At 44.4% G+C, this 20,577-nt stretch overlaps 1 protein-coding gene across 1 annotated transcript in view; it reads right to left on the reverse strand.

Annotated features, from left to right (window-relative positions):
- Positions 1-808: 808 nt before the first annotated feature.
- CCBE1 (collagen and calcium binding EGF domains 1) overlaps positions 809-20,577 on the reverse strand; it is a 314,798-nt gene continuing 295,029 nt past the window's right edge. Inside the window, exons 6-11 of the mRNA XM_066602551.1 lie at positions 12,713-12,816; positions 6,831-6,951; positions 5,897-6,036; positions 5,402-5,437; positions 4,903-4,938; positions 809-1,861 (exon numbers count right to left, since the gene is read on the reverse strand). Of these exons, the coding sequence (XP_066458648.1) occupies positions 1,628-1,861; positions 4,903-4,938; positions 5,402-5,437; positions 5,897-6,036; positions 6,831-6,951; positions 12,713-12,816 (671 nt within the window). The 3' untranslated portion in view covers positions 809-1,627. The remainder of the gene's footprint in view (positions 1,862-4,902; positions 4,939-5,401; positions 5,438-5,896; positions 6,037-6,830; positions 6,952-12,712; positions 12,817-20,577) is intronic.

Raw genomic sequence — 20,577 nt, forward strand, 5'->3', positions numbered from 1 at the left:
ATTTGAACCAATCTAATCAGCAAGGTCTGTGATCATACTTTGTATTCCTTTTATTTAAAAAAAACCTGTCTTGCTTTGTCTGGATGTTCCTTTTTTATTTTTCTGTACTTTCATAAGCATTACTATTTTTTTGTAACAAAGTCTTAAACTTTATTAAGTTCGGTCCTTGTCCCTCTCTGAAAAACTTCTAGACCTCAATAAGAGTGTGATTTTTACTGCTGGAGTACATAACATATCCCATAACATTACTAAAATGTAGGCAGCTGACCTGCCTTACATTAAAACGATCAGTGGTGGCAGCGAGTATTTTGGGGGTATGTAGAATCATGTCAGGGTGTGATTTATGCTTCATCTTGCAATAAGGGCAGGACTGAGAGAGTGGAAGTAAGTCAACTCCTGCTACTGCATCCACATCCCACGGTACAAAGACATGGTTCATGGTTCATGATATGACCAATAATGATCTGTTATATGCCCTATCCCCTGCTTAGGATCTCCTTCTATGACCCAGAATGCAGAGCTGCTCAGTAATAGTAGCTCCCTTTCTAGTAGATCTTAAAGAGGTTTTCCAGTGAAATACTATTGATGACCTATCATCAGGATAGGTCATCAATAGCTGATCGGCTGGAGTCCATCCCTTAGGACCCCAACCAATCAGCTGAGAGGGCGCATGCTGTCAGCGCTGCAAAAACGCAAACGTCGGAGCAGAAGCCTCCACGCCAACCTTTGTGTAGTGGCCTGTGCATGAAACTGTAGGCACGGCTCTCATTGAAATCAATGGGAGCTGTGCCTGCAGTTACAAGCACCGGTCACTATAAGGAGTTTGACCCTGAGGCTTCCACTCTAACCTCTGTGTATTTGGAGCAGAAGCCTTCGCGCCGACCTCCCATGTAGTGGCCGGCGCTTGTAACGGCAGGCATGGCTCCCATTGATTTCACAAGTGCCGTCCACTATATAGTGGTCATCATGGAGGCTTCCCGAGTAACAGACCCCAGCTGATCTACTATTGATGACCTATCCTGATGACAGGTCATCAATAGTATTTCACTGGAAAACCCCTTTAAGTTGACCTGTAATACTGCCTTTTTCCTGAAGAGAAATGTCAGGTTGGCCATGGCTTCCCCCAGCAAAATCAGTTGTTTGCCAGGGATGCCAAGATCAGACTTAGGATCATTCATTGATCACCTCAGGCCTTGCATTCTAAAAGAGGTTGTGCATCTTGGCACAACCCATTTAAAGTAGTAATTAGTGAAAAAAAGCTATTAACTGCGGTAAAAAAGGTTTTTGATCTATTAGTGTTGTAACAAATTCCTATTTGGAGCAGGGCAACCACTCCAATGGGGCTTTGAAAAATTTTCAAAAATGTTCAAAAAAGTTCTAATATTATCTCTAAGCAGTGAATTTATTTCCTCTGAGAATGCAGCAAGTTAGATCTCCAGTTGACTTCCTCGAAATAGGACTCTTAAAGCTACTGTACAAACGAGAAGCCAAATATTAATTCAAATAATATTAATAACAATAAATTCAAAAAGAAACAAAAATAGATACTCTTTCCATTATCAGTGCATCGTTTTATACAATTGAAAACATATAAAATTATTTCCCCTCCCCCGCAGCCTGTTGTAGGTTAATGATGGTTTGTTTTGTCTGTTCTTAGGTTCTTTGACACAGTTCTCTGTTTATAGTCCTCTCCAGAACCAAAGTCCACTGAGTCATGATGGTTGGAAAACTCTTGAGGTAATGGAAACTCTTCAGCGGAGGAATGTGTTCGGCGGCCAAAAACTTTGTCCTGTAGTTCTGCAATGTCATTTCGGATGTCGGCCATCATCAGTAACAAAAAGTCAAAGGAACCTGGGGGGCCCTGAGGATGCAACAGATTTTACATTGATTAAAAAGAAATCATAAGTCTGCATTGGAGCTGCATACACAGAACGATGAGTTTATTTCTATTAAAACTGTTTGTAAAGTTGTCTTATTTGTAAATATAGAAACTTATTACAACTCAGCCCCATTCAGTTGTAAACTGCAGCACCAGAGAGACCACAAACGAGGGTGGCACCATTCCTTGGAAAATACCTGTTTTTCTAATCTTGGGTAACCCCTTTAAATAAGTACAGTAAAGAAAAAAATGTCATAAAATATAAAGAATGCAGTGTCACTTGTAACCACTAGGTGCATTATAGGTATTATACCTTCACTATTGCTGTCCAATTATCTTTATATCTCTCTTGAGTACTTTGGGAGGGCAGTATGAAAATTTGTCCATGGGGAATACCAGTTCATTAACCCTTTCCAATCCAATTTGTATCCTGGTTTTCCTATGGGGCTTACTCTTTTTCTGCCATTATACAACTGCGCTATATGCTGGCTAAAGCCATACTGCATGAGGTGACACGTTGGATAGGCTCCGACAGCAGAGAGGCTGGCAATATACAGCAAGAGAACCCCAACGGACGTCTTCCAACATCAGAGCTGTACAGCCTTAAATCATAATGTCTTCAGAGGTCAGACAGTGGATTGGAAAGGGTTTAAGGCGTAATTTGGGAGGAAAAAACTGAAATCTGCTCAGCACCATATAAAAACATAAACAAGGTTATTCAAATGTTCACTTGATCCCCTGCAGCTGCCATTCTAACATTGCCCCGCTAAACTCTTCTTTGGCTTTCAGCAATGATGCCCTGTTACAGGGTCATGTCGTAAGGAGGGGGAGCCTGTTGGAGCTTGGAGCTATGTTCTTGGGTTTTTTATTGTTCCTGAATGTTATGCACATACCGGATTCTTGAGCCTTCAACGGAGTGAGGAAAGACTCAAGGAATGGCTGATTCTGGCAACCATGGACTGGACACCGAGAAGTGAGCAGAGCGGGCACAGTTTGGTAGGACCGCATGAGCCTTTTTGCCCTACGGGCAACTGTGCAGGAGTATTAAGAAATAGGAGAGTTGCATCTGAATGGAGATCAGATTCAGCCACCTTTGAGGGTCAACAACTCCTACTTTGGCTGTTTTTGTAGAAGGATTCCTTGTGCAAGAAAAGCACAACCTGGGTTACAAAACCGATGGCCAACTGTGCGTTGCTAAAGACTTGTGAGAATTGTTTATTCGCCTGGTGCATTATCCTGCTAGTATTTAGTATATGGGAACACGACTGCTGAAACTGTTATACTATATACCCAGTTCGCGGGAAAGTTATTCAAGTATATGGCTCAAGTATGGCCAACTTTTTGCTTGTTTCTTCAGTTCAACTTGTTATTAACCCTTTTCAATCCACTGTCTGATGCCTGAAGACATTCTGCTTGAATGCTGTACAGCTTCGATGTCGGAAAACGTCCGGCAGGGTATTCTTACTGCATATTACTGGCCCCTCTGTTGTCGGGGGGCCTCTCCAGCATGTCCCAAAGCGCAGTACTGGCTCTAGCCAGCAGATGGCGCCAATGTATAACGGCAGAAAGAGAGAGCCCCCTAGGAAACCCTGAATCTAAAAATTGGATTGCAATGGGTTAAAGTTCTTCAGCATCAGCAATATCCAACTGCAGTCCATTTACTAAACACCCAAGGAGGCTCTGGTATACTGCTACACCCCAGGCTTTTTCTCATACAAGGCCCAGTACTGTCCCAGTGTGGCCAGAATCTTGGAAAGAGAATTTGCTGATACTTGCAGCTACATATGAGGACCAGGGTACCATAACTATGACTGGGGTAGGCCTCTTGCTCCCAGAGGTGCCCAGAAATGCCCCATAGGCCAGTCAGTTTCTTCTGGAGGTTAAGAGAACACTTCAGCCTACACCCCTCGACCATCTCACAAGGTGATCACTGCAGCCAATTACTAGATTTTTGTAACTCAGGATCAAATGGTAATTGGCCCCAGTGGTCATATAGTCTAATAATGGGACTTCATTGCAATGGCTCCGGGGGTTCAGGTGAGTATGATTTTTTTAATGTTTTTATACAGCAGTGAGCAGCTTTCAATATATTTTTTTCTCCCCAGACTACCCCTTTAGCTACAACCAAGTCTTTTTACTAGAAAACTTTTTTGGAGCCAGGGGTTATATTTTTACATCATTACCAAAAGCAGCAGAACTAAATTTGTATTGAGAACTGCATTGTACCAAATGACAAACTCAGCATTACTGCATCCATATACAATATAGGTCCAAACACATTAAATGGGTCGTCCGAGACTTTTACTCAGGATAAGTCATCAAAACAGTATATATCAGCCTGTTGCTCGAGATCCCCACCGATCAGCTGATTTCCAGGCTGTCATTGTGGACAATGCTGGAATTCACTGGGAGTTGTGACTGCAGTACCAACCTGGACCGCTGCAATATGGACAGCGCTACCTGCTGCCAGCACTGTCTGCATTGACATTTAGGGATCCTGAGCAGCGGACCTCTGCCGTTCAACTATTGATGACCTATCCTCAGGATAAGTCATCAATATTAAAAGTCCAAAAAAAACCCTTAAAAGCTGATTATATAAACAAAAACTGTTGAAGAAATGTTTCATTATGGCCAGAGTGCTCAGTGCACCCCCCATGAGTCATACCATACCTGGGCACCTCCTTGATGCTATGTACAATGGCAATCTGCTTGTTATGAGCCTAGATTACATGGCATCTTATTCTTTATCTCATGCACAGTCTATTTTGTCCCACGCCATGGGTAAGGCATGAATAGACCCCAAGGGGTAAAAGAGGAGGTGTAAAACCTAACCAGATTGTGCCTGTAACTGCTGCATAAAGACAGACTGGCTCTCATCTGACCCTATAGAGCCCAGGCGTGCCAGGACTTGGGTGTTTTGGGGCTAGCAGCTAAAAACTGCAGCATAACCTAACTTTTTAAACTTTCGGGTGAACTGAATTTTTGAATTTACAGATAAAACATAGAAACTTCTCTCCACTTACCGGTAGTCCTCTTGGTCCTGGAGCTCCTCGGTCACCCTAGAAATGTAAAGCATGATGTTCAGGAGCCAAATATAAACAACTTTTTACACTAAATGATTGAATGAGTCGAGTCTATTGTCATTTTTGATTCTGGATGGTAAGGACCACCAATTTAGCTCAAAAAGTCCTAAATGGCGAGATTGGCCTTCTGTGTAGCAACATGGGAACAGGGGATATGTGTATCACTGACTCTGTATCTGGATTTGCTATTGAGGATTCTAGAGCTAGGTGACAACCCCCATGAGAGTTGTAATGACATGATGGTGGTTGTCATCCAGCATGTAGGTGACAGAACGCCAAAAGGGCTGAACAAAAGTTTTAAGGATTTGAAAAAAAGGGACAACTTATTTTCAGGAGATTTACTATATATTTTGGGGCAAATGTTATTTGTTCATTCGAGGCATTACCTGCACAGTGCAAATGTGAAATACAAGGGGGAAAAATGGTCTGTTATATGTACCTTTGATCCATCCTTCCCTGCTGCTCCGGGTGGACCCTGCAAATAACCAGGTTGTTTTAGAATCAGATAATTCCACATGGGAATGATAGATAGATAGACAAATAGATGTAAGATATAAGATATAAGATAGATAGATAGATAGATAGATAGATAGATAGATAGATAGATATTAGATAGATAGATAGATAGATAGATAGATAGATAGATAGATAGATAGATAGATATGAGATAGATAGATAGATAGATAGATAGATATGAGATAGATAGATAGATAGATAGATAGGCAAATAGATAGATATGAGATAGATAGATAGATAGATAGATAGATAGATAGATAGATAGATAGATAGATAGATATGAGAGATAGATAGATAGATAGATAGATATGTGATATAGATAGATAGATATGAGATAGATATATAGATAGATAGATATGTGATATAGATAGATAGATATGAAATAGATAGATAGATAAATAGATAATTATGCACTAACCACAGGTCCTCTCCTCCCTTGTTTAATATGAGATATCTCTGGAGAAGGTCCCATTGGTCCCATGAATCCTCTCGGGCCTGGAGGACCAGGTGGCCCAGGTAGGCCAGGCTGACCAGCACTTCCTTTTGGACCCGGTAATCCTTTAAAAAAATTATTTTTTTGTTTTAAGTGACAACAATGATTTCATTATAATACGCCTGGTGATAGTGAGCCAGTTATAGGGAGACTCAGGAGAAGGGAAGGGTGGGGGTGCCCATTGCCCATAAAATCAGCTCATGTGCAGTGTCCATATGCTTATCAGAGGGATGAGCAGTGCCCTGCTCCCCTCTTATGGATTACAGCAGTTCATCGCAATTCCAGAGCAAAGTCCAGCCCACTGTCACTGTCAGCCACTGTGGCATCCAAGATAGGTTATAGAATTCTTACAAGCTGCACTATTAAACTTGGTCACAAGAGGGAGCCTAAAGCTGAAAAGAACTAGTTGTTAATAGAAGCCAATTGAGCAATTCAGAAGCTTGCACTCATGGGTAGTGTGTGGGGCCTAAAGATGCACCAATGGGTTATATTCCCATTGCAAGAGGTTTTTATTTTGTAATGTATTATGTTATTTGCAATATCAAAATCAACTTTCTTTTACAGTTCTGGAACTTTCTGTCTTTTATGTATGTTAATAGCTACAAGTCGTAACCCAATCTATAAGACTACTGTGGCCAACACCAATGATCCTGCTTCATAAAAGCAATGGTTACGGGGCGCACTGCAGAGGTCTTGGCTGGGCTTACTACTGTGGTAAGGCAAACCTGCTCATACTGCTGCCTTATTCGGAGGGATTTGCCCCCAGCTGTATTTTCATTTCCTGTGCAGTGCAGTTATGCCCAGATGGTTAGGATTTACTAATAAACACATAAAGAGCTCAATGTGTTTATGGTCTTACCTGGAGGTCCTTGCGTTCCCGGTAACCCAGGTGGTCCCTGAACGTACATGGAGGAGGCCAACACTTTATCAGCTGTGATTTGTTTGCTGGATTCGGAAACACTGTTCGGTAACAATGCCAGCTGAGGGGAGAGAAGAATAACAATACTGATCAATTATTAATAATCATTCCTAGCAGTCAACGTGGGCACAAACCACTGAAACAATAAAAGTCCAGGTGTTGCCCGGGAATTAGCAGTAATTTGCATGCAATTATAGCAAGTCATCTGCAGCTTGCAAAGGTAGCCTTAACCCCTTGCCAACATTCAACGCACGTGTACAGAGAATGTCACATGTCAGTGTATGGAGCAATGCCATGTCTTTGACTGCTGACACCTGGCAGCAATGGCCAGGATCGGAGTTCAATCTGATCCTGGCCGTTTACCCATTTAGATGCGTGGTCAGTACTGACAGCAAAAAACACCGCCATGGCATTTTTTTTTCTTTTTGCCCCACTTTGAAACTTTAAAAAGTTTTCCCATACATAGCCGTGTCACTACTAACATAAAAAAGTTATAATTTTTTGGAAGTGGGGATGAAAACAAAATAGGGCGTTAAGTGTACAGTCAGTCAGTGGTCGCCACACGGCTGGGTTTGGCAGATATGTGACCAAGAACCCCACTAATCAGGTCTGTGTGGCTTGCTAATAAATAAAGTATTCACAAGCCGTAGGTTGTTAAAGGACTTGTACCTTAATCTAAAATTATCCCAAATCCGTAGGCTACCTTCCTGATCATTGGTGATCCAACCACTGGGACCCCCTACCAATCCTGAGAAAGGGGGTCTTGATGGTCCCTGCATGAATGGAGTAGGAACCCTTGACAATCCCTGGCTCTGTAACTGCAATGAATGGTGCAGTAGAGTGCATGTAGAGACCATCAGAACCGCTGTTTTCAGTACTGTTCTCCCAGAGGTTGGACTACCACCTGTGGATAGAGAATAAGTTTAGATTTGGTACTACACCTTTAATTTTGCACCACATGATTAGTGTTGAGTGAACAAAAATAGTTAAACTCTGCTTCAGGTTGAACTTTACTAAAAGTTCAGTTTGGCACAAACCCGAACCTTGGGTAGTTTGTCTCGGCTGAACCAACTATAATTATTACTCCCCCTTGTTTTCCTCCTCCTCAACAAGAAGAAGGAAGAGAAAGAAGAATCATGTGACTCAAGTGGTTAGCACTGTTACCTTACAGTGCCGGAGTCCTGGGTTCAAAGCTGGCCAAGAACGACATCTGCATGGAGTTTGTATGTTTTACCTGTTTTTGTATTGGTTTCTTCTTCATAATAACCATTTTTTTTATATTGTGCATACATTTAGTAAGAAGAAGAAGAACTTATGACTCTTAGACAGTGTTATACATCAGTTTTAAGGGTGAAGTTCCGGTTTGGTTTAATTTGCTCCAAACCAAATTTTGGCAAACCGTCCGAAACAAACTTTTCAAAGTTTGCTGTCACTATGGTTGACAATTATCAATGAATGTGAAATGGTTGACCATTATCAATGAATGTGAATAGTTGCACAGTTCGTTAGGTGAAACTGATGATTTTCTTAGAAAATCGTGCAACTACTTAAAACAGTCAATTAGAAAACTGTGCCGAACTGTATCTTGCAAATAAGGGAGATGGAATAATACCTCCACAGTGCCACCTATTGGAAGGCAGCAATCTTTATACAAGCCTTGTAACAATGACCAGGAATTATTTGCATATTACCCAGAGGAGCATGAATGGCCTTTTTAGTCCTCTCACTCACCGCCTAGGTGCTCTTCCTAAGGAGAAAATATAGCGTTTCTTACCCCCATCCCAGGCCTCTCGCTGGCAAAGCCAGACATAAAGGGCAAATACCCTGAAACAGCTGTCTGTACATGGAGTCTGGCTTTGATCTAAAATCCCTGTCATTGTTACAAGGCTTGTATAAAGAGTCTAACTTTGGCTTGAAGAAATTCTGCCTTCCAATAGGTGACACTATGGAGGTATTATTCCATCTCACATATTTGCATATTACCCAGTGAAGCATGAACGGCCTTTTGAGTCTCCTCACTCACCATCTAGGTGTTCTCCCTAAGGAGAAAATATAGTGTTTCTGAACTGCATCTTAGTGTGATTGTTCTCCAATGCTCCATGTGGCCTTACCATAAAAAGCTATGACATTCCAGATACCATTAAAAATCTAGAGCACATCCATTGCAAAATTTGCATGTGATAATTGCAGAGTTTGCTATGCAGCATGTTTGCATCACATGTGTCAGCTATTTTACCCTTGGCATTGCGAAAAGTAAAAACCATTGTGCAAATCTAAGACCTTTCCGCGCCATAATGGGCGCTCTATGGGTCTGAAAATTTGGAACATGCCCTAAATTTCAAACTGATGTTTTTCCACCGATAGAGAACGTGTTGTATTATAACAATTTACAGATTTCTGGTGTAGAATTCACTGTGAAAACTTCTGACAAATTCACAGCATGTGAACATATTGTATGCTTAGACTTGATGCCAGACAGCGGGTACAGAAGTAGAGCTTTGGCAATATTAATGACTGCAAATATGCAACGACTAGTAACAGTGGTTTGTGTTCATATAGTGTGTATGATTGGTATTAAAGCTCACATTCCACTGCTTTTATATTACCTATGCCACATGTGTTACGTTAATACAGAACGGCTAGTGGGGTTTCTCAGGATGTGGTATTTTGAGACCTAATCAACTTTTTGATGCACAGTGAACACACAGACATGTAATGACTGCGTACAACCTTAACAAGCACTACAATGCTCTAACGTAGTTGCCATCAAAACAAAGTAAGCTCTTGTTATATGTTAACCTACTAGAAACAGAAGTATTTTTGGACCTGGCAAAACCCAGCAATTTTACATAGTTTTGCTTGTTTTACTGCCTATAACTTTTTCATATATTAGTGGCTACTTATATTATATTTACAGTTTTTTGACAATATTCCATTTACAGAGATGGCTTGACAAGTCAATTAACCACTATTAGTTCTCTGCATGGACTACTTAGATGGAACAGCTTGCTTGACTGACCTCCTATAGGTCATGTGTTCTGGAAAGGCTGCATAGTAGCTCTATAAAAAACCTGCACCATTACTGTAATACAGCTCCTATGTACAAGAATATAACTACTATAATACTGCCTGCTATGTACAAGAATATAACTACTATAATACTGCCCCCTATGTACAAGAATATAACTACTATAATACTGCCCCCTATGTACAAGAATATAACTACTATAATACTGCCTCTATGTACAGGAATATAACTACTATAATACTGCCCCCTATGTACAAGAATATAACTACTATAATACTGCCCCCTATGTACAAGAATATAACTACTATAATACTGCCTCTATGTACAAGAATATAACTACTATAATACTGCCTCCTATGTACAAGAATTCAACTACTATAATACTGCTCCTATGTACAAGAATATAACTACTATAATACTGCCTCCTATGAACAAGAATATAACTGCTATAATACTACCTCCTATGTACAAGAATATAACTACTATAATACTGCCTCCTATGTACAAGAATATAGCTACTACAATACTGCTATCTATGTACAAGAATATAACTACTATAATACTGCTATCTATGTACAAGAATATAACTACTATAATACTACTCCCTATGTACAAGAATATAACTACTATAATACTGCCTCCTATGTACAAGAATATAAGTGCTATAATACTGCTCCTATGTACAAGAATATAAGTGCTATAATACTGCCCCCTATGTTCAAGAATATAACTACTATAATACTGTTCCTATGTACAAGAATATAACTACTATAATACTGCCCCCTACGTACAAGAATATAACTACTATAATACTGCCCCTATGTACAAGAATATAACTACTATAATACTGCCTCCTATGTACAAGAATATAACTACTATAATACTGCTCCTATGTACAAGAATATAACTACTATAATACTGCCTCCTATGTACAAGAGTATAAATACTATAATACTGCCCCCTATGTACAAGAATATAACTACTATAATACTGCCCCCTATGTACAAGAATATAACTACTATAATACTGCTCCCTATGTACAAGAAGATAACTACTATAATACTGCCTCCTATGTACAAGAATATAACTACTATAATACTGCTCCTATGTACAAGAATATAACTACTATAATACTGCTCCTATGTACAAGAAGATAACTATTATAATACTGCCCCCTATGTACAAGTATATAACTACTATAATACTGCTCCTATGTACCAGAATATAACTACTATAATACTGATGCTATGTACAAGAATTTAACTACTATAATACTGTCTCCTATGTACAAGAATATAACTACTATAATACTGCCTTCTATGTACAAGAATATAACTACTATAATACTACCCCCTATGTACAAGAATATAACTACTATAATACTGCCCCCTATGTACAAGAATATAACTACTATAATACTACCTCCTATGTACAAGAATATAAGTGCTATAATACTGCTCCTATGTAGAAGAATATAAGTGCTATAATACTGCTCCTATGTACAAGAGTATAACTACTATAATACTGCCTCCTATGTACAAGAATATAACTACTATAATACTACCTCCTATGTACAAGAATATAACTACTATAATACTGCCCTCTATGTACAAGAATATAACTACTATAATACTGTCTCCTATGTACAAGAATATAACTACTATAATACTGCCCCCTATGTATAAGAATGTATCTACTATAATACTGCCTGCTGTGTACAATAATATAACTACTATAATACTACCCCCCTATGTGCAAGAATATAACTACTATAATACTGCCCCCTATGTATAAGAATATAACTACTATAATACTGCTCCCTATGTACAAGAAGATAACTATTATAAGACTGCCCCCTATGTACAAGTATACAACTACTATAATACTGCCCCTATGTACAAGAATATAACTACTATAATACTGCCTCCTATGTACAACAATATAACTACTATAATACTGCCCCCTATGTACAGGAATATAACTACTATAATGCTACCCCCTATGTACAAGAATATAACTACTATAATACTGCCCCCTATGTACAAGAATATAACTACTATAATACTGCCTCCTATGTACAAGTATATAACTACTATAATACTGCTCCCTATGTACAAGAATTTAACTGCTATAATACTGCCTCCTATGTACAAGAATATAGCTACTATAATACTGCCCCTATGTACAAGAATATAACTACTATAATACTGCCCCCTATGTACAAGAATATAACTACTATAATACTGCCCCCTATGTACAACAATATAACTACTATAATACTGCCCCCCATGTACAAGAATATAACTACTATAATACTGCCCCCTATGTACAAGAATATAACAACTATAATACTGCCCACTATGTACAAGAATATAACTACTATAATACTGCCCCTATGTACAAGAATATAACTACTATAATACTGCCCCCTATGTACAAGAATATAACTACTATAATACTGCCTCCTATGTACAAGAATATAACTACTATAATACTGCCCCCTATGTACAAGAATATAACAACTATAATACTGCCCACTATGTACAAGAATATAACTACTATAATACTGCCCCTATGTACAAGAATATAAGTACTATAATACTGCCCCCTATGAACAAGAATATAACTACTATAATACGCCCCCTATGTACAAGAATATATTTACTATATTCAACTCTTTGCCTGCTACATATCATGATGAGAACAATCCGTTAATATGGAGCTCAGGTGTTTCATATTTTATACAATCCCCTCGCCTCCGCTGGGTGATTGGTGTATGGCATTGATCATGTACCTTCTGTTTCAGCTGTAGGACCGTCTGCTTGATTTGGTGAAATTCTTTGCAAGTATCGGAGCAAATTCCTGGTTTCAGCACATTGTTAGATTGTTCAAATTCCCCTGTAAGTAAAGTAGTGTTTGTTAGACTGGAATAAACAGATTACATCCTCTAAGTGTGCGAGCAGCCCGTGCTGACAGATCTCTCCTTATAGCACATTTGGTTTTTAGAATACACTTTGCATTATAAAGAACTTGGTGAAATGATATTGAAAACTTTCCTCTTTGTTTTTAGAGGATTTAACTTTTTGCAGTGGAGGAGAACACTGATACTAGCAAATCACGGAAACAGGGGCATTGGTACTGCTAGAGCAGCCAAAGCAGCTACTACAGAGCCTGAGTTTGAAGGGGGGCCAGTCTGTCGCTTCTTGTCCGGCAGCTAGTGCCCCCCAAGACTGCGGTCAAATTAGGTTTTTGTATATAGTGGAAGAATATAAAATCATGAAGACAGACTATAATTAGAGATAAGCGAGTATACTCGCTAAGGCTAACTTCTCGCGGCCCGGGTGACAGGTGAGTTGCGGCGGTGAGCAGGGAGGAGCGGGGGGGGGGGGGGGAGAGGGAGGGATCTCCCCTCCGTTCCTCCCCGCTCTTCCCCGCCGGCACCTGAATCTTTAGACGCGAGCGGGCATATACTTGACTAAGGCACTACTCGCTTGAGTAGTTAGCCTTAGCGCGTATACTCGCTCATCTCTATCTATAATCACCCCCATTTTTCGATTACAATTAGAGATGAGTTAGCACCAAAATGCTCGGGTGCTCGTTACTCGAGACGAATTTTTCGCGATGCTCGAGGGTTCGTTTCGAGTAACGAACCCCATTGAAGTCAATGGGCGACCCGAGCATTTTTGTATATCGCCGATGCTCGCTAAGGTTTTCGTTTGTGAAAATCTGGGCAATTCAAGAAAGTGATGGGAACGACACAGCAACGGATAGGGCAGGCGAGGGGCTACATGTTGGGCTGCATCTCAAGTTCACAGGTCCCACTATTAAGCCACAATAGCAGCAAGAGTGCCCCCCCCCCCCAACAACTTTTACTTCTGAAAAGCCCTCATTAGCATGGCATACCTTAGCTAAGCACCACACTACCTCCAGCAAAGCACAATCACTGCCTGCATGACACTCCGCTGCCACTTCTCCTGGGTTACATGCTGCCAAATCCCCCCCCCCCACACGACCCAGTGTCCACAGCGCACACCAAACTGTCCCTGCCCAGCCTTCAGCTGCCCTCATGCCACGCCACCCTCATGTCTATTTATAAGTGCGTCTGCCACAGGAAAAGCAGGCACACACTGCGGAGGGTTGGCACGGTAGGCAGCGACCCTCTTTAAAAGTGGCGGGGCGATAGCCCATAATGCTGTACAGAAGCAATGAGAAATCCAATCCTGTGCCACCTCCATCTGGAGCTGCACACGTGGGCATAGCAATGGGGAACCTATGTGCCACACACTATTCATTCTGTCAAGGTGTCTGCATGCCCCAGTCAGACCGCGGTTTTTTATATATAGTCACAGGCAGGTACAACTCCGCAATGGGAATTCCGTGCGCACCCACAGCATGGGTGGCTCCCTGGAACCCACCGGCGGTACATAAAAATATCCCATTGCATTGCCCATCACAGCTGAGGTAGTATTGTCATGTTTAATGCAGGTGGGCTTCGGCCCACACTGCATGCCCCAGTCAGACTGGGGTTCTTTAGAAGTGGAAACAGATGCATTTACAACTCCCTGTGGACCCACAGCATGGGTGGGTGCCAGGAAGCCACCGGCGGTACATAAATATATCCCATTGCATTGCCCAACACAGCTGATGTAACGTCAGCTGTAATGCAGGTGGGCTAAAAATTAATTTGATTACACTGTAGGCGAGGGCCCACAAAAATTGCTGTATCAACAGTACTAATGTACCTCTGAAAAATTGCCCATGCCCAACCAAGAGGGCAGGTGAAACCCATTAATCGCTTTGGTTAATGTGGCTTAATTGGTAACTAGGCCAGGAGGCAGCCCAGTTAAAATAAAAATTGGTTGAGGTGAAAGTTTCAACGCTTTAATGAGCATTGAAACGTATAAAAATTGTTTACAAAAATTATATGACTGAGCCTTGTGGCCCTAAGAAAAATTGCCCGTTCGGCGTGATTATGTGAGGTTTCAGGAGGAGGAACAGGAGGAGGAGGAGGAATATTAGACACAGATTGATGAAGCGAAAAGGTCCCCGTTTTTGATGGGAATACAGAACGATGCTTCCATCCGCGGGTGCAGCCTACGTATTGCTTAGGTATCGCTGCTGTCCACTGGTGGAGAAGAGAAGTCTGGGGAAATCCAGGCTTTGTTCATCTTGATGAGTGTTAGCCTGTCGGCACTGTCGGTTGACAAGCGGCTACGCTTATCTGTGATGATTCCCCCAGCCGCACTAAACACCCTCTCTGACAAGACGCTAGCCGCAGGACAAGCAAGCACCTCCAGGGCATACAGCGCGAGTTCAGGCCACGTGTCCAGCTTCGACACCCAGTAGTTGTAGGGGGCAGAGGCGTCACGGAGGACGGTCGTGCGATCGGCTACGTACTCCCTCACCATCCTTTTACAGTGCTCCCGCCGACTCAGCCGTGACTGGGGAGCGGTGACACAGTCTTGCTGGGGAGCCATAAAGCAGTCAAGGGCCTTAAAGAGTGTTGCCCTGCCTGTGCTGTACATGCTGCCTGATCTCCGCGCCTCCCCTGCTACCTGGCCCTCGGAACTGCGCCTTCTGCCACTAGCGCTGTCGTATGGGAATTTTACCATCAGTTTGTCCGCCAGGGTCCTGTGGTATAGCAACACTCTCGAACCCCTTTCCTCTTCGGGTATGAGAGTGGAAAGGTTCTCCTTATACCGTGGGTCGAGCATTGTGTACACCCAGTAATCCGTAGTGGCCAGAATGCGTGTAACACGAGGGTCACGAGAAAGGCATCCCAACATGAAGTCAGCCATGTGTGCCAGGGTACCTGTACGCAACACATGGCTGTCCTCACTAGGAAGATCACTTTCAGGATCCTCCTCCTCCTCCTCAGGCCATACACGCTGAAAGGATGACAGGCCAGCAGCATGTGTACCCTCACCAGTGGGCCAAGCTGTCTCTTCCCCTTCCTCCTCATCTTCCTCCTCCTCCTCACCGCGCTGAGATATAGACAGGAGGGTGCTCTGACTATCCAGCGACATACTGTCTTCCCCCGGCTCTGTTTCCGAGTGCAAAGCGTCTGCCTTTATGCTTTGCAGGGAACTTCTCAAGAGGCATAGCAGAGGAATGGTGACGCTAATGATTGCAGCATCGCCGCTCACCACCTGGGTAGACTCCTCAAACTTTCCAAGGACCTGGCAGATGTCTGCCAACCAGGCCCATTCTTCTGCGCCGCCCATGTTGGAGTTGGTATTCCACTATAGCTCTACGCTGCTCATAGAGCCTGGCCAACATGTGGAGCGTAGAGTTCCACCGTGTGGGCACGTCGCACAGCAGTCGGTGCACTGGCAGATTAAACCGATGTTGCAGGGTGCGCAGGGTGGCAGCGTCCGTGTGGGACTTGCGGAAATGTGCGCAGAGCCGGCGCACCTTTCCGAGCAGGTCTGACAAGCGTGGGTAGTTTTTCAGAAAGCGCTGAACCACCAAATTAAAGACGTGGGCCAGGCATGGCACGTGCGTGAGGCTGCCGAGCTGCAGAGCCTCCACCAGATTACGGCCGTTGTCACACACGACCATGCCCGGTTGGAGGCTCAGCGGCGCAAGCCAGCGGTCGGTCTGCTCTGTCAGACCCCGCAGCAGTTCGTGGGCCGTGTGCCTCTTATCTCCTAAGCTGAGTAGTTTCAGCACGGCCTGCTGACTCTTGCCCACCGCTGTGCTGCCACGCCGCGCGACACCGACTGCTGGCGACGTGCTGCTGCTGCTGACACATCTTGATTGCGAGACAGAGGTTGCGTTGGAGGAGGAGGAGGAGGAGGAGGAGGGTGCTTTAGTGGAGGAAGCATACACCGCCGCAGATACCACCACCGAGCTGTGGCCCGCAATTCTGGGGGTGGGTAGGACGTGAGCGGTCCCAGGCTCTGACTCTGTCCCAGCCTCCACTAAATTCACCCAATGTGCCGTCAGGGAGATATAGTGGCCCTGCCCGCCTGTGCTTGTCCACGTGTCCGTTGTTAAGTGGACCTTGGCAGTAACCGCGTTGGTGAGGGCGCGTACAATGTTGCGGGAGACGTGGTCGTGCAGGGCTGGGACGGCACATCGGGAAAAGTAGTGGCGACTGGGAACTGAGTAGCGCGAGGCCGCCGCCGCCATCATACCTTTGAAAGCCTCCGTTTCCACAACCCTATACGGCAGCATCTCCAGGCTGATAAATTTGGCTACGTGCACGTTTAACGCTTGAGCGTGCAGGTGCGTGGCGGCGTACTTGCGCTTGCGCTCAAACACTTGCGCTAGCGACGGCTGGACGCTGCGCTGAGAGACATTGGTGGATGGGGCCAAGGACAGCGGAGATGAGGGTGTGGGTGCAGGCCAGGAGACGGTAGTGCCTGTGTCCTCAGAGCGGGCTTGGATCTCAGTGGCAGGTTGGGGCACAGGGGGAGAGGCAGCGGTGCAAACCGGAGGCGGTGAACGGCCTTCGTCCCACCTTGTGGGGTGCTTGGCCATCATATGCCTGCGCATGCTGGTGGTGGTGAGGCTGGTGGTGGTGGCTCCCCGGCTGATCTTGGCGCGACAAAGGTTGCACACCACTGTTCGTCGGTCGTCTGCACTCTCAGTGAAAAACTGCCAGACCTTTGAGCACCTCGGCCTCTGCAGGGTGGCATGGCGCGAGGGGGCGCTTTGGGAAACAGTTGGTGGATTATTCGGTCTGGCCCTGCCTCTACCCCTGGCCACCGCACTGCCTCTTGCAACCTGCCCTGCTGCTGCCCTTGCCTCCCCCTCTGAATACCTGTCCTCACTAGGCGTAGCAAACCAGGTGGGGTCAGTCACCTCATTGTCCTGCTGCTCTTCCTCAGAATCCTCGGTGCGCTCCTCCCTCGGACTTAATGCCCTTACTACTACCTCACTGATAGACAACTGTGTCTCATCGTCATCGGCCTCCTCACTCACTGAAAGGTCTTGAGACAGTTGCCGGAAGTCCCCAGCCTCATCCCCCGGACCCCGGGAACTTTGCAATGGTTGGGCATCAGTCACGATAAACTCCTCTGGTGGGAGAGGAACCACTGCTGCCCAATCTGAGCAGGGGCCCGAGAACAGTTCCTGGGAGTCTGCCCGCTCCTCAGAATGTCTCATTTTCATGGAGTGAGGAGGCTGGGAGGAAGGAGGAGCAGCAGCCAGAGGATTCTGAGTTGCAGCAGTGGACGGCGCAGAACTCTGGGTGGACGATAGGTTGCTGGAAGCACTTTCTGCCATCCACGACAGGACCTGCTCACACTGCTCATTTTCTAATAAAGGTCTACCGCGTGGACCCATTAAATGTGCTATGAATGTGGGGACGCCAGAAACGTGCCTCTCTCCTAATCCCGCAGCAGCCGGCTGCGATACACCTGGATCAGGAGCTCGGCCTGTGCCCACACCCGGACTAGGGCCTCCGCGTCCTCGGCCGCGCCCACGTCCTCTAGGCCTACCCCTACCCCTCAGCATGCTGTATTACCAGGAATGCAGAAACACAACGCTGTAATTAAATGTGCCGCTTATTGGCCTGTGGTTGGAGGCTCACTTCGTTTACGGAACCCCAGGAAATAATTTGGCGCAAGCCTGCTGTAACACTTAACTGGCTGCGTATTTATTTGGAGAAATACTACCCCCAGCAGACACAGACCCAGAACACTGAGCAGAGTGACAGGCAGGCCAAATAGATTTTTTTCAAATATTTTTTTCAAAAGGACCACTGCGTATATTCAATCTATAATATATGTCTTCTGGCCCTGCCTACACAATTCTGTCCCTGATGTGTGTGTCACGGAACTGCAGTGTTGCACTGTTATTAACTGCAACAGACCGGTGATTTCAGAGCCAGGAAATAATTTGGCGCAAGCCTGCTGTAACACTTAGCTGGCTGCGTATTTATTTGGAGAAATACTACCCCCAGCAGACACGGACCCAGAACACTGAGCAGAGTGACAGGCAGGCCAAATAGATTTTTTTCAAATATTTTTTTCAAAAGGACCACTGCGTATATTCTATCTATAATATATGTCTTCTGGCCCTGCCTCCACAATTCTGTCCCTGGAGTATTACTGCAGGACGCAATGCTCTGCACGGCCGATATAACCAAAAAAAAAAAATGTGCAACACTGCTAAAAGCAGCCTCCACACTACTGCACACGGTTAGATGTGGCCCTAAGAAGGACCGTTGGGGTTCTTGAAGCCTACACTAACTCCTAACACTCTCCCTACAGCAGCTCCAACACGATACCACTGTCCCACAGCTATCTCACAACGCATCTGAGGCGAGCCGCGGGAGGGGCCGATTTTTATACTCGGGTGACACCTGATCTCGCCAGCCACTCACTGCAGGGGGGTGGTATAGGGCTTGAACGTCGCAGGGGGAAGTTGTAATGCCTTCCCTGTCTTTCAATTGGCCAGAAAAGCGCGTTAACGTCTCAGAGAGGAAAGTGAAAGTAACTCGAACATCGCGTGGTACTCGTTACGAGTAACGAGCATCTCGAACACGCTAATACTCGAACGAGTATCAAGCTCGGACGAGTACGTTCGCTCATCTCTAATTACCATCCCTCTGATTCCGGCTTGCCACCCACAGCCAATCCCATGCTGTCTCAGTCATTGACAGCTGCATCCAATCCCTGGCTTCAGTCAGAGTTGGAATGGCTGAGGCCAGGAATTGGTTGCAACGGTTACATGCTTAGCACATGATGGGCTGTCGGGAAGCAAGAAGGGACTAGAGGGATGTGGCTCTGGGCGGTTGTTGGAGCAATAGAGCTTAATATAGTCTGTTTTATTATTTTGCAGCATAAAAAGGGGCATTATTACAAAGTAGAGGTATAAAAGTGGCACTATTGCTAAGAGTGACCATAAAAGTAGGCATTATTAGTGAGTGGGGGCATTTTTACTAAGTAAGGACAAAAATAGGGTATTATCACTGAGTGGTGGCATAAAACGGAGCACTTTTACTGTGTGCGGGCACTAGAAATGGCTCAGTGTGGAGTCTACAGAAGATGCAAAATGTGGCATAATTAAAGGGGTGGTCTCGCGAAATCAAGTGGGGTCATACACTTCTGTATGGCCATATTAATGCACTTTGTAATATACATCGTGCATTAAATATGAGCCATACAGAAGTTATTCACTTACCTGCTCCGTTGCTAGCGTCCCCGTCGCCATGGTTCCGTCTAATTTCGGTGTCTTCTTGCCTTTTTAGACGCGCTTGCGCAGATCCGTCTTCTCCCTTCTTCTCCCTTCGGCTCCGCTCGGCAGCATCGGCATTTTGGCTCCGCCCCCTTGTACGCATCATCGCGTAGCTCCGCCCCGTCACGTGCCGATTCCAGCCAATCAGGAGGCTGGAACCGGCACACATCATGGGGCGGAGCTACGCGATGATGCGTACAAGGGGGCGGAGCCAAAATGCCGATGCTGCCGAGCGGACACCGAAATTAGACGGAACCATGGCGACGGGGACGCTAGCAACGGAGCAGGTAAGTGAATAACTTCTGTATGGCTCATATTTAATGCACGATGTATATTACAAAGTGCATTAATATGGCCATACAGAAGTGTATAACCCCACTTGCTGCCGCGAGACAACCCCTTTAATGAATAGGGGCATTTTTATTGAGTGGTGGCATAAAGGGTCATTATTAGAGTCAGGGCATAAAAGGG

This window comes from Eleutherodactylus coqui, chromosome 5 (genome assembly GCF_035609145.1).
Source record: "Eleutherodactylus coqui strain aEleCoq1 chromosome 5, aEleCoq1.hap1, whole genome shotgun sequence".
NCBI lineage: Eukaryota > Metazoa > Chordata > Amphibia > Anura > Eleutherodactylidae > Eleutherodactylus > Eleutherodactylus coqui.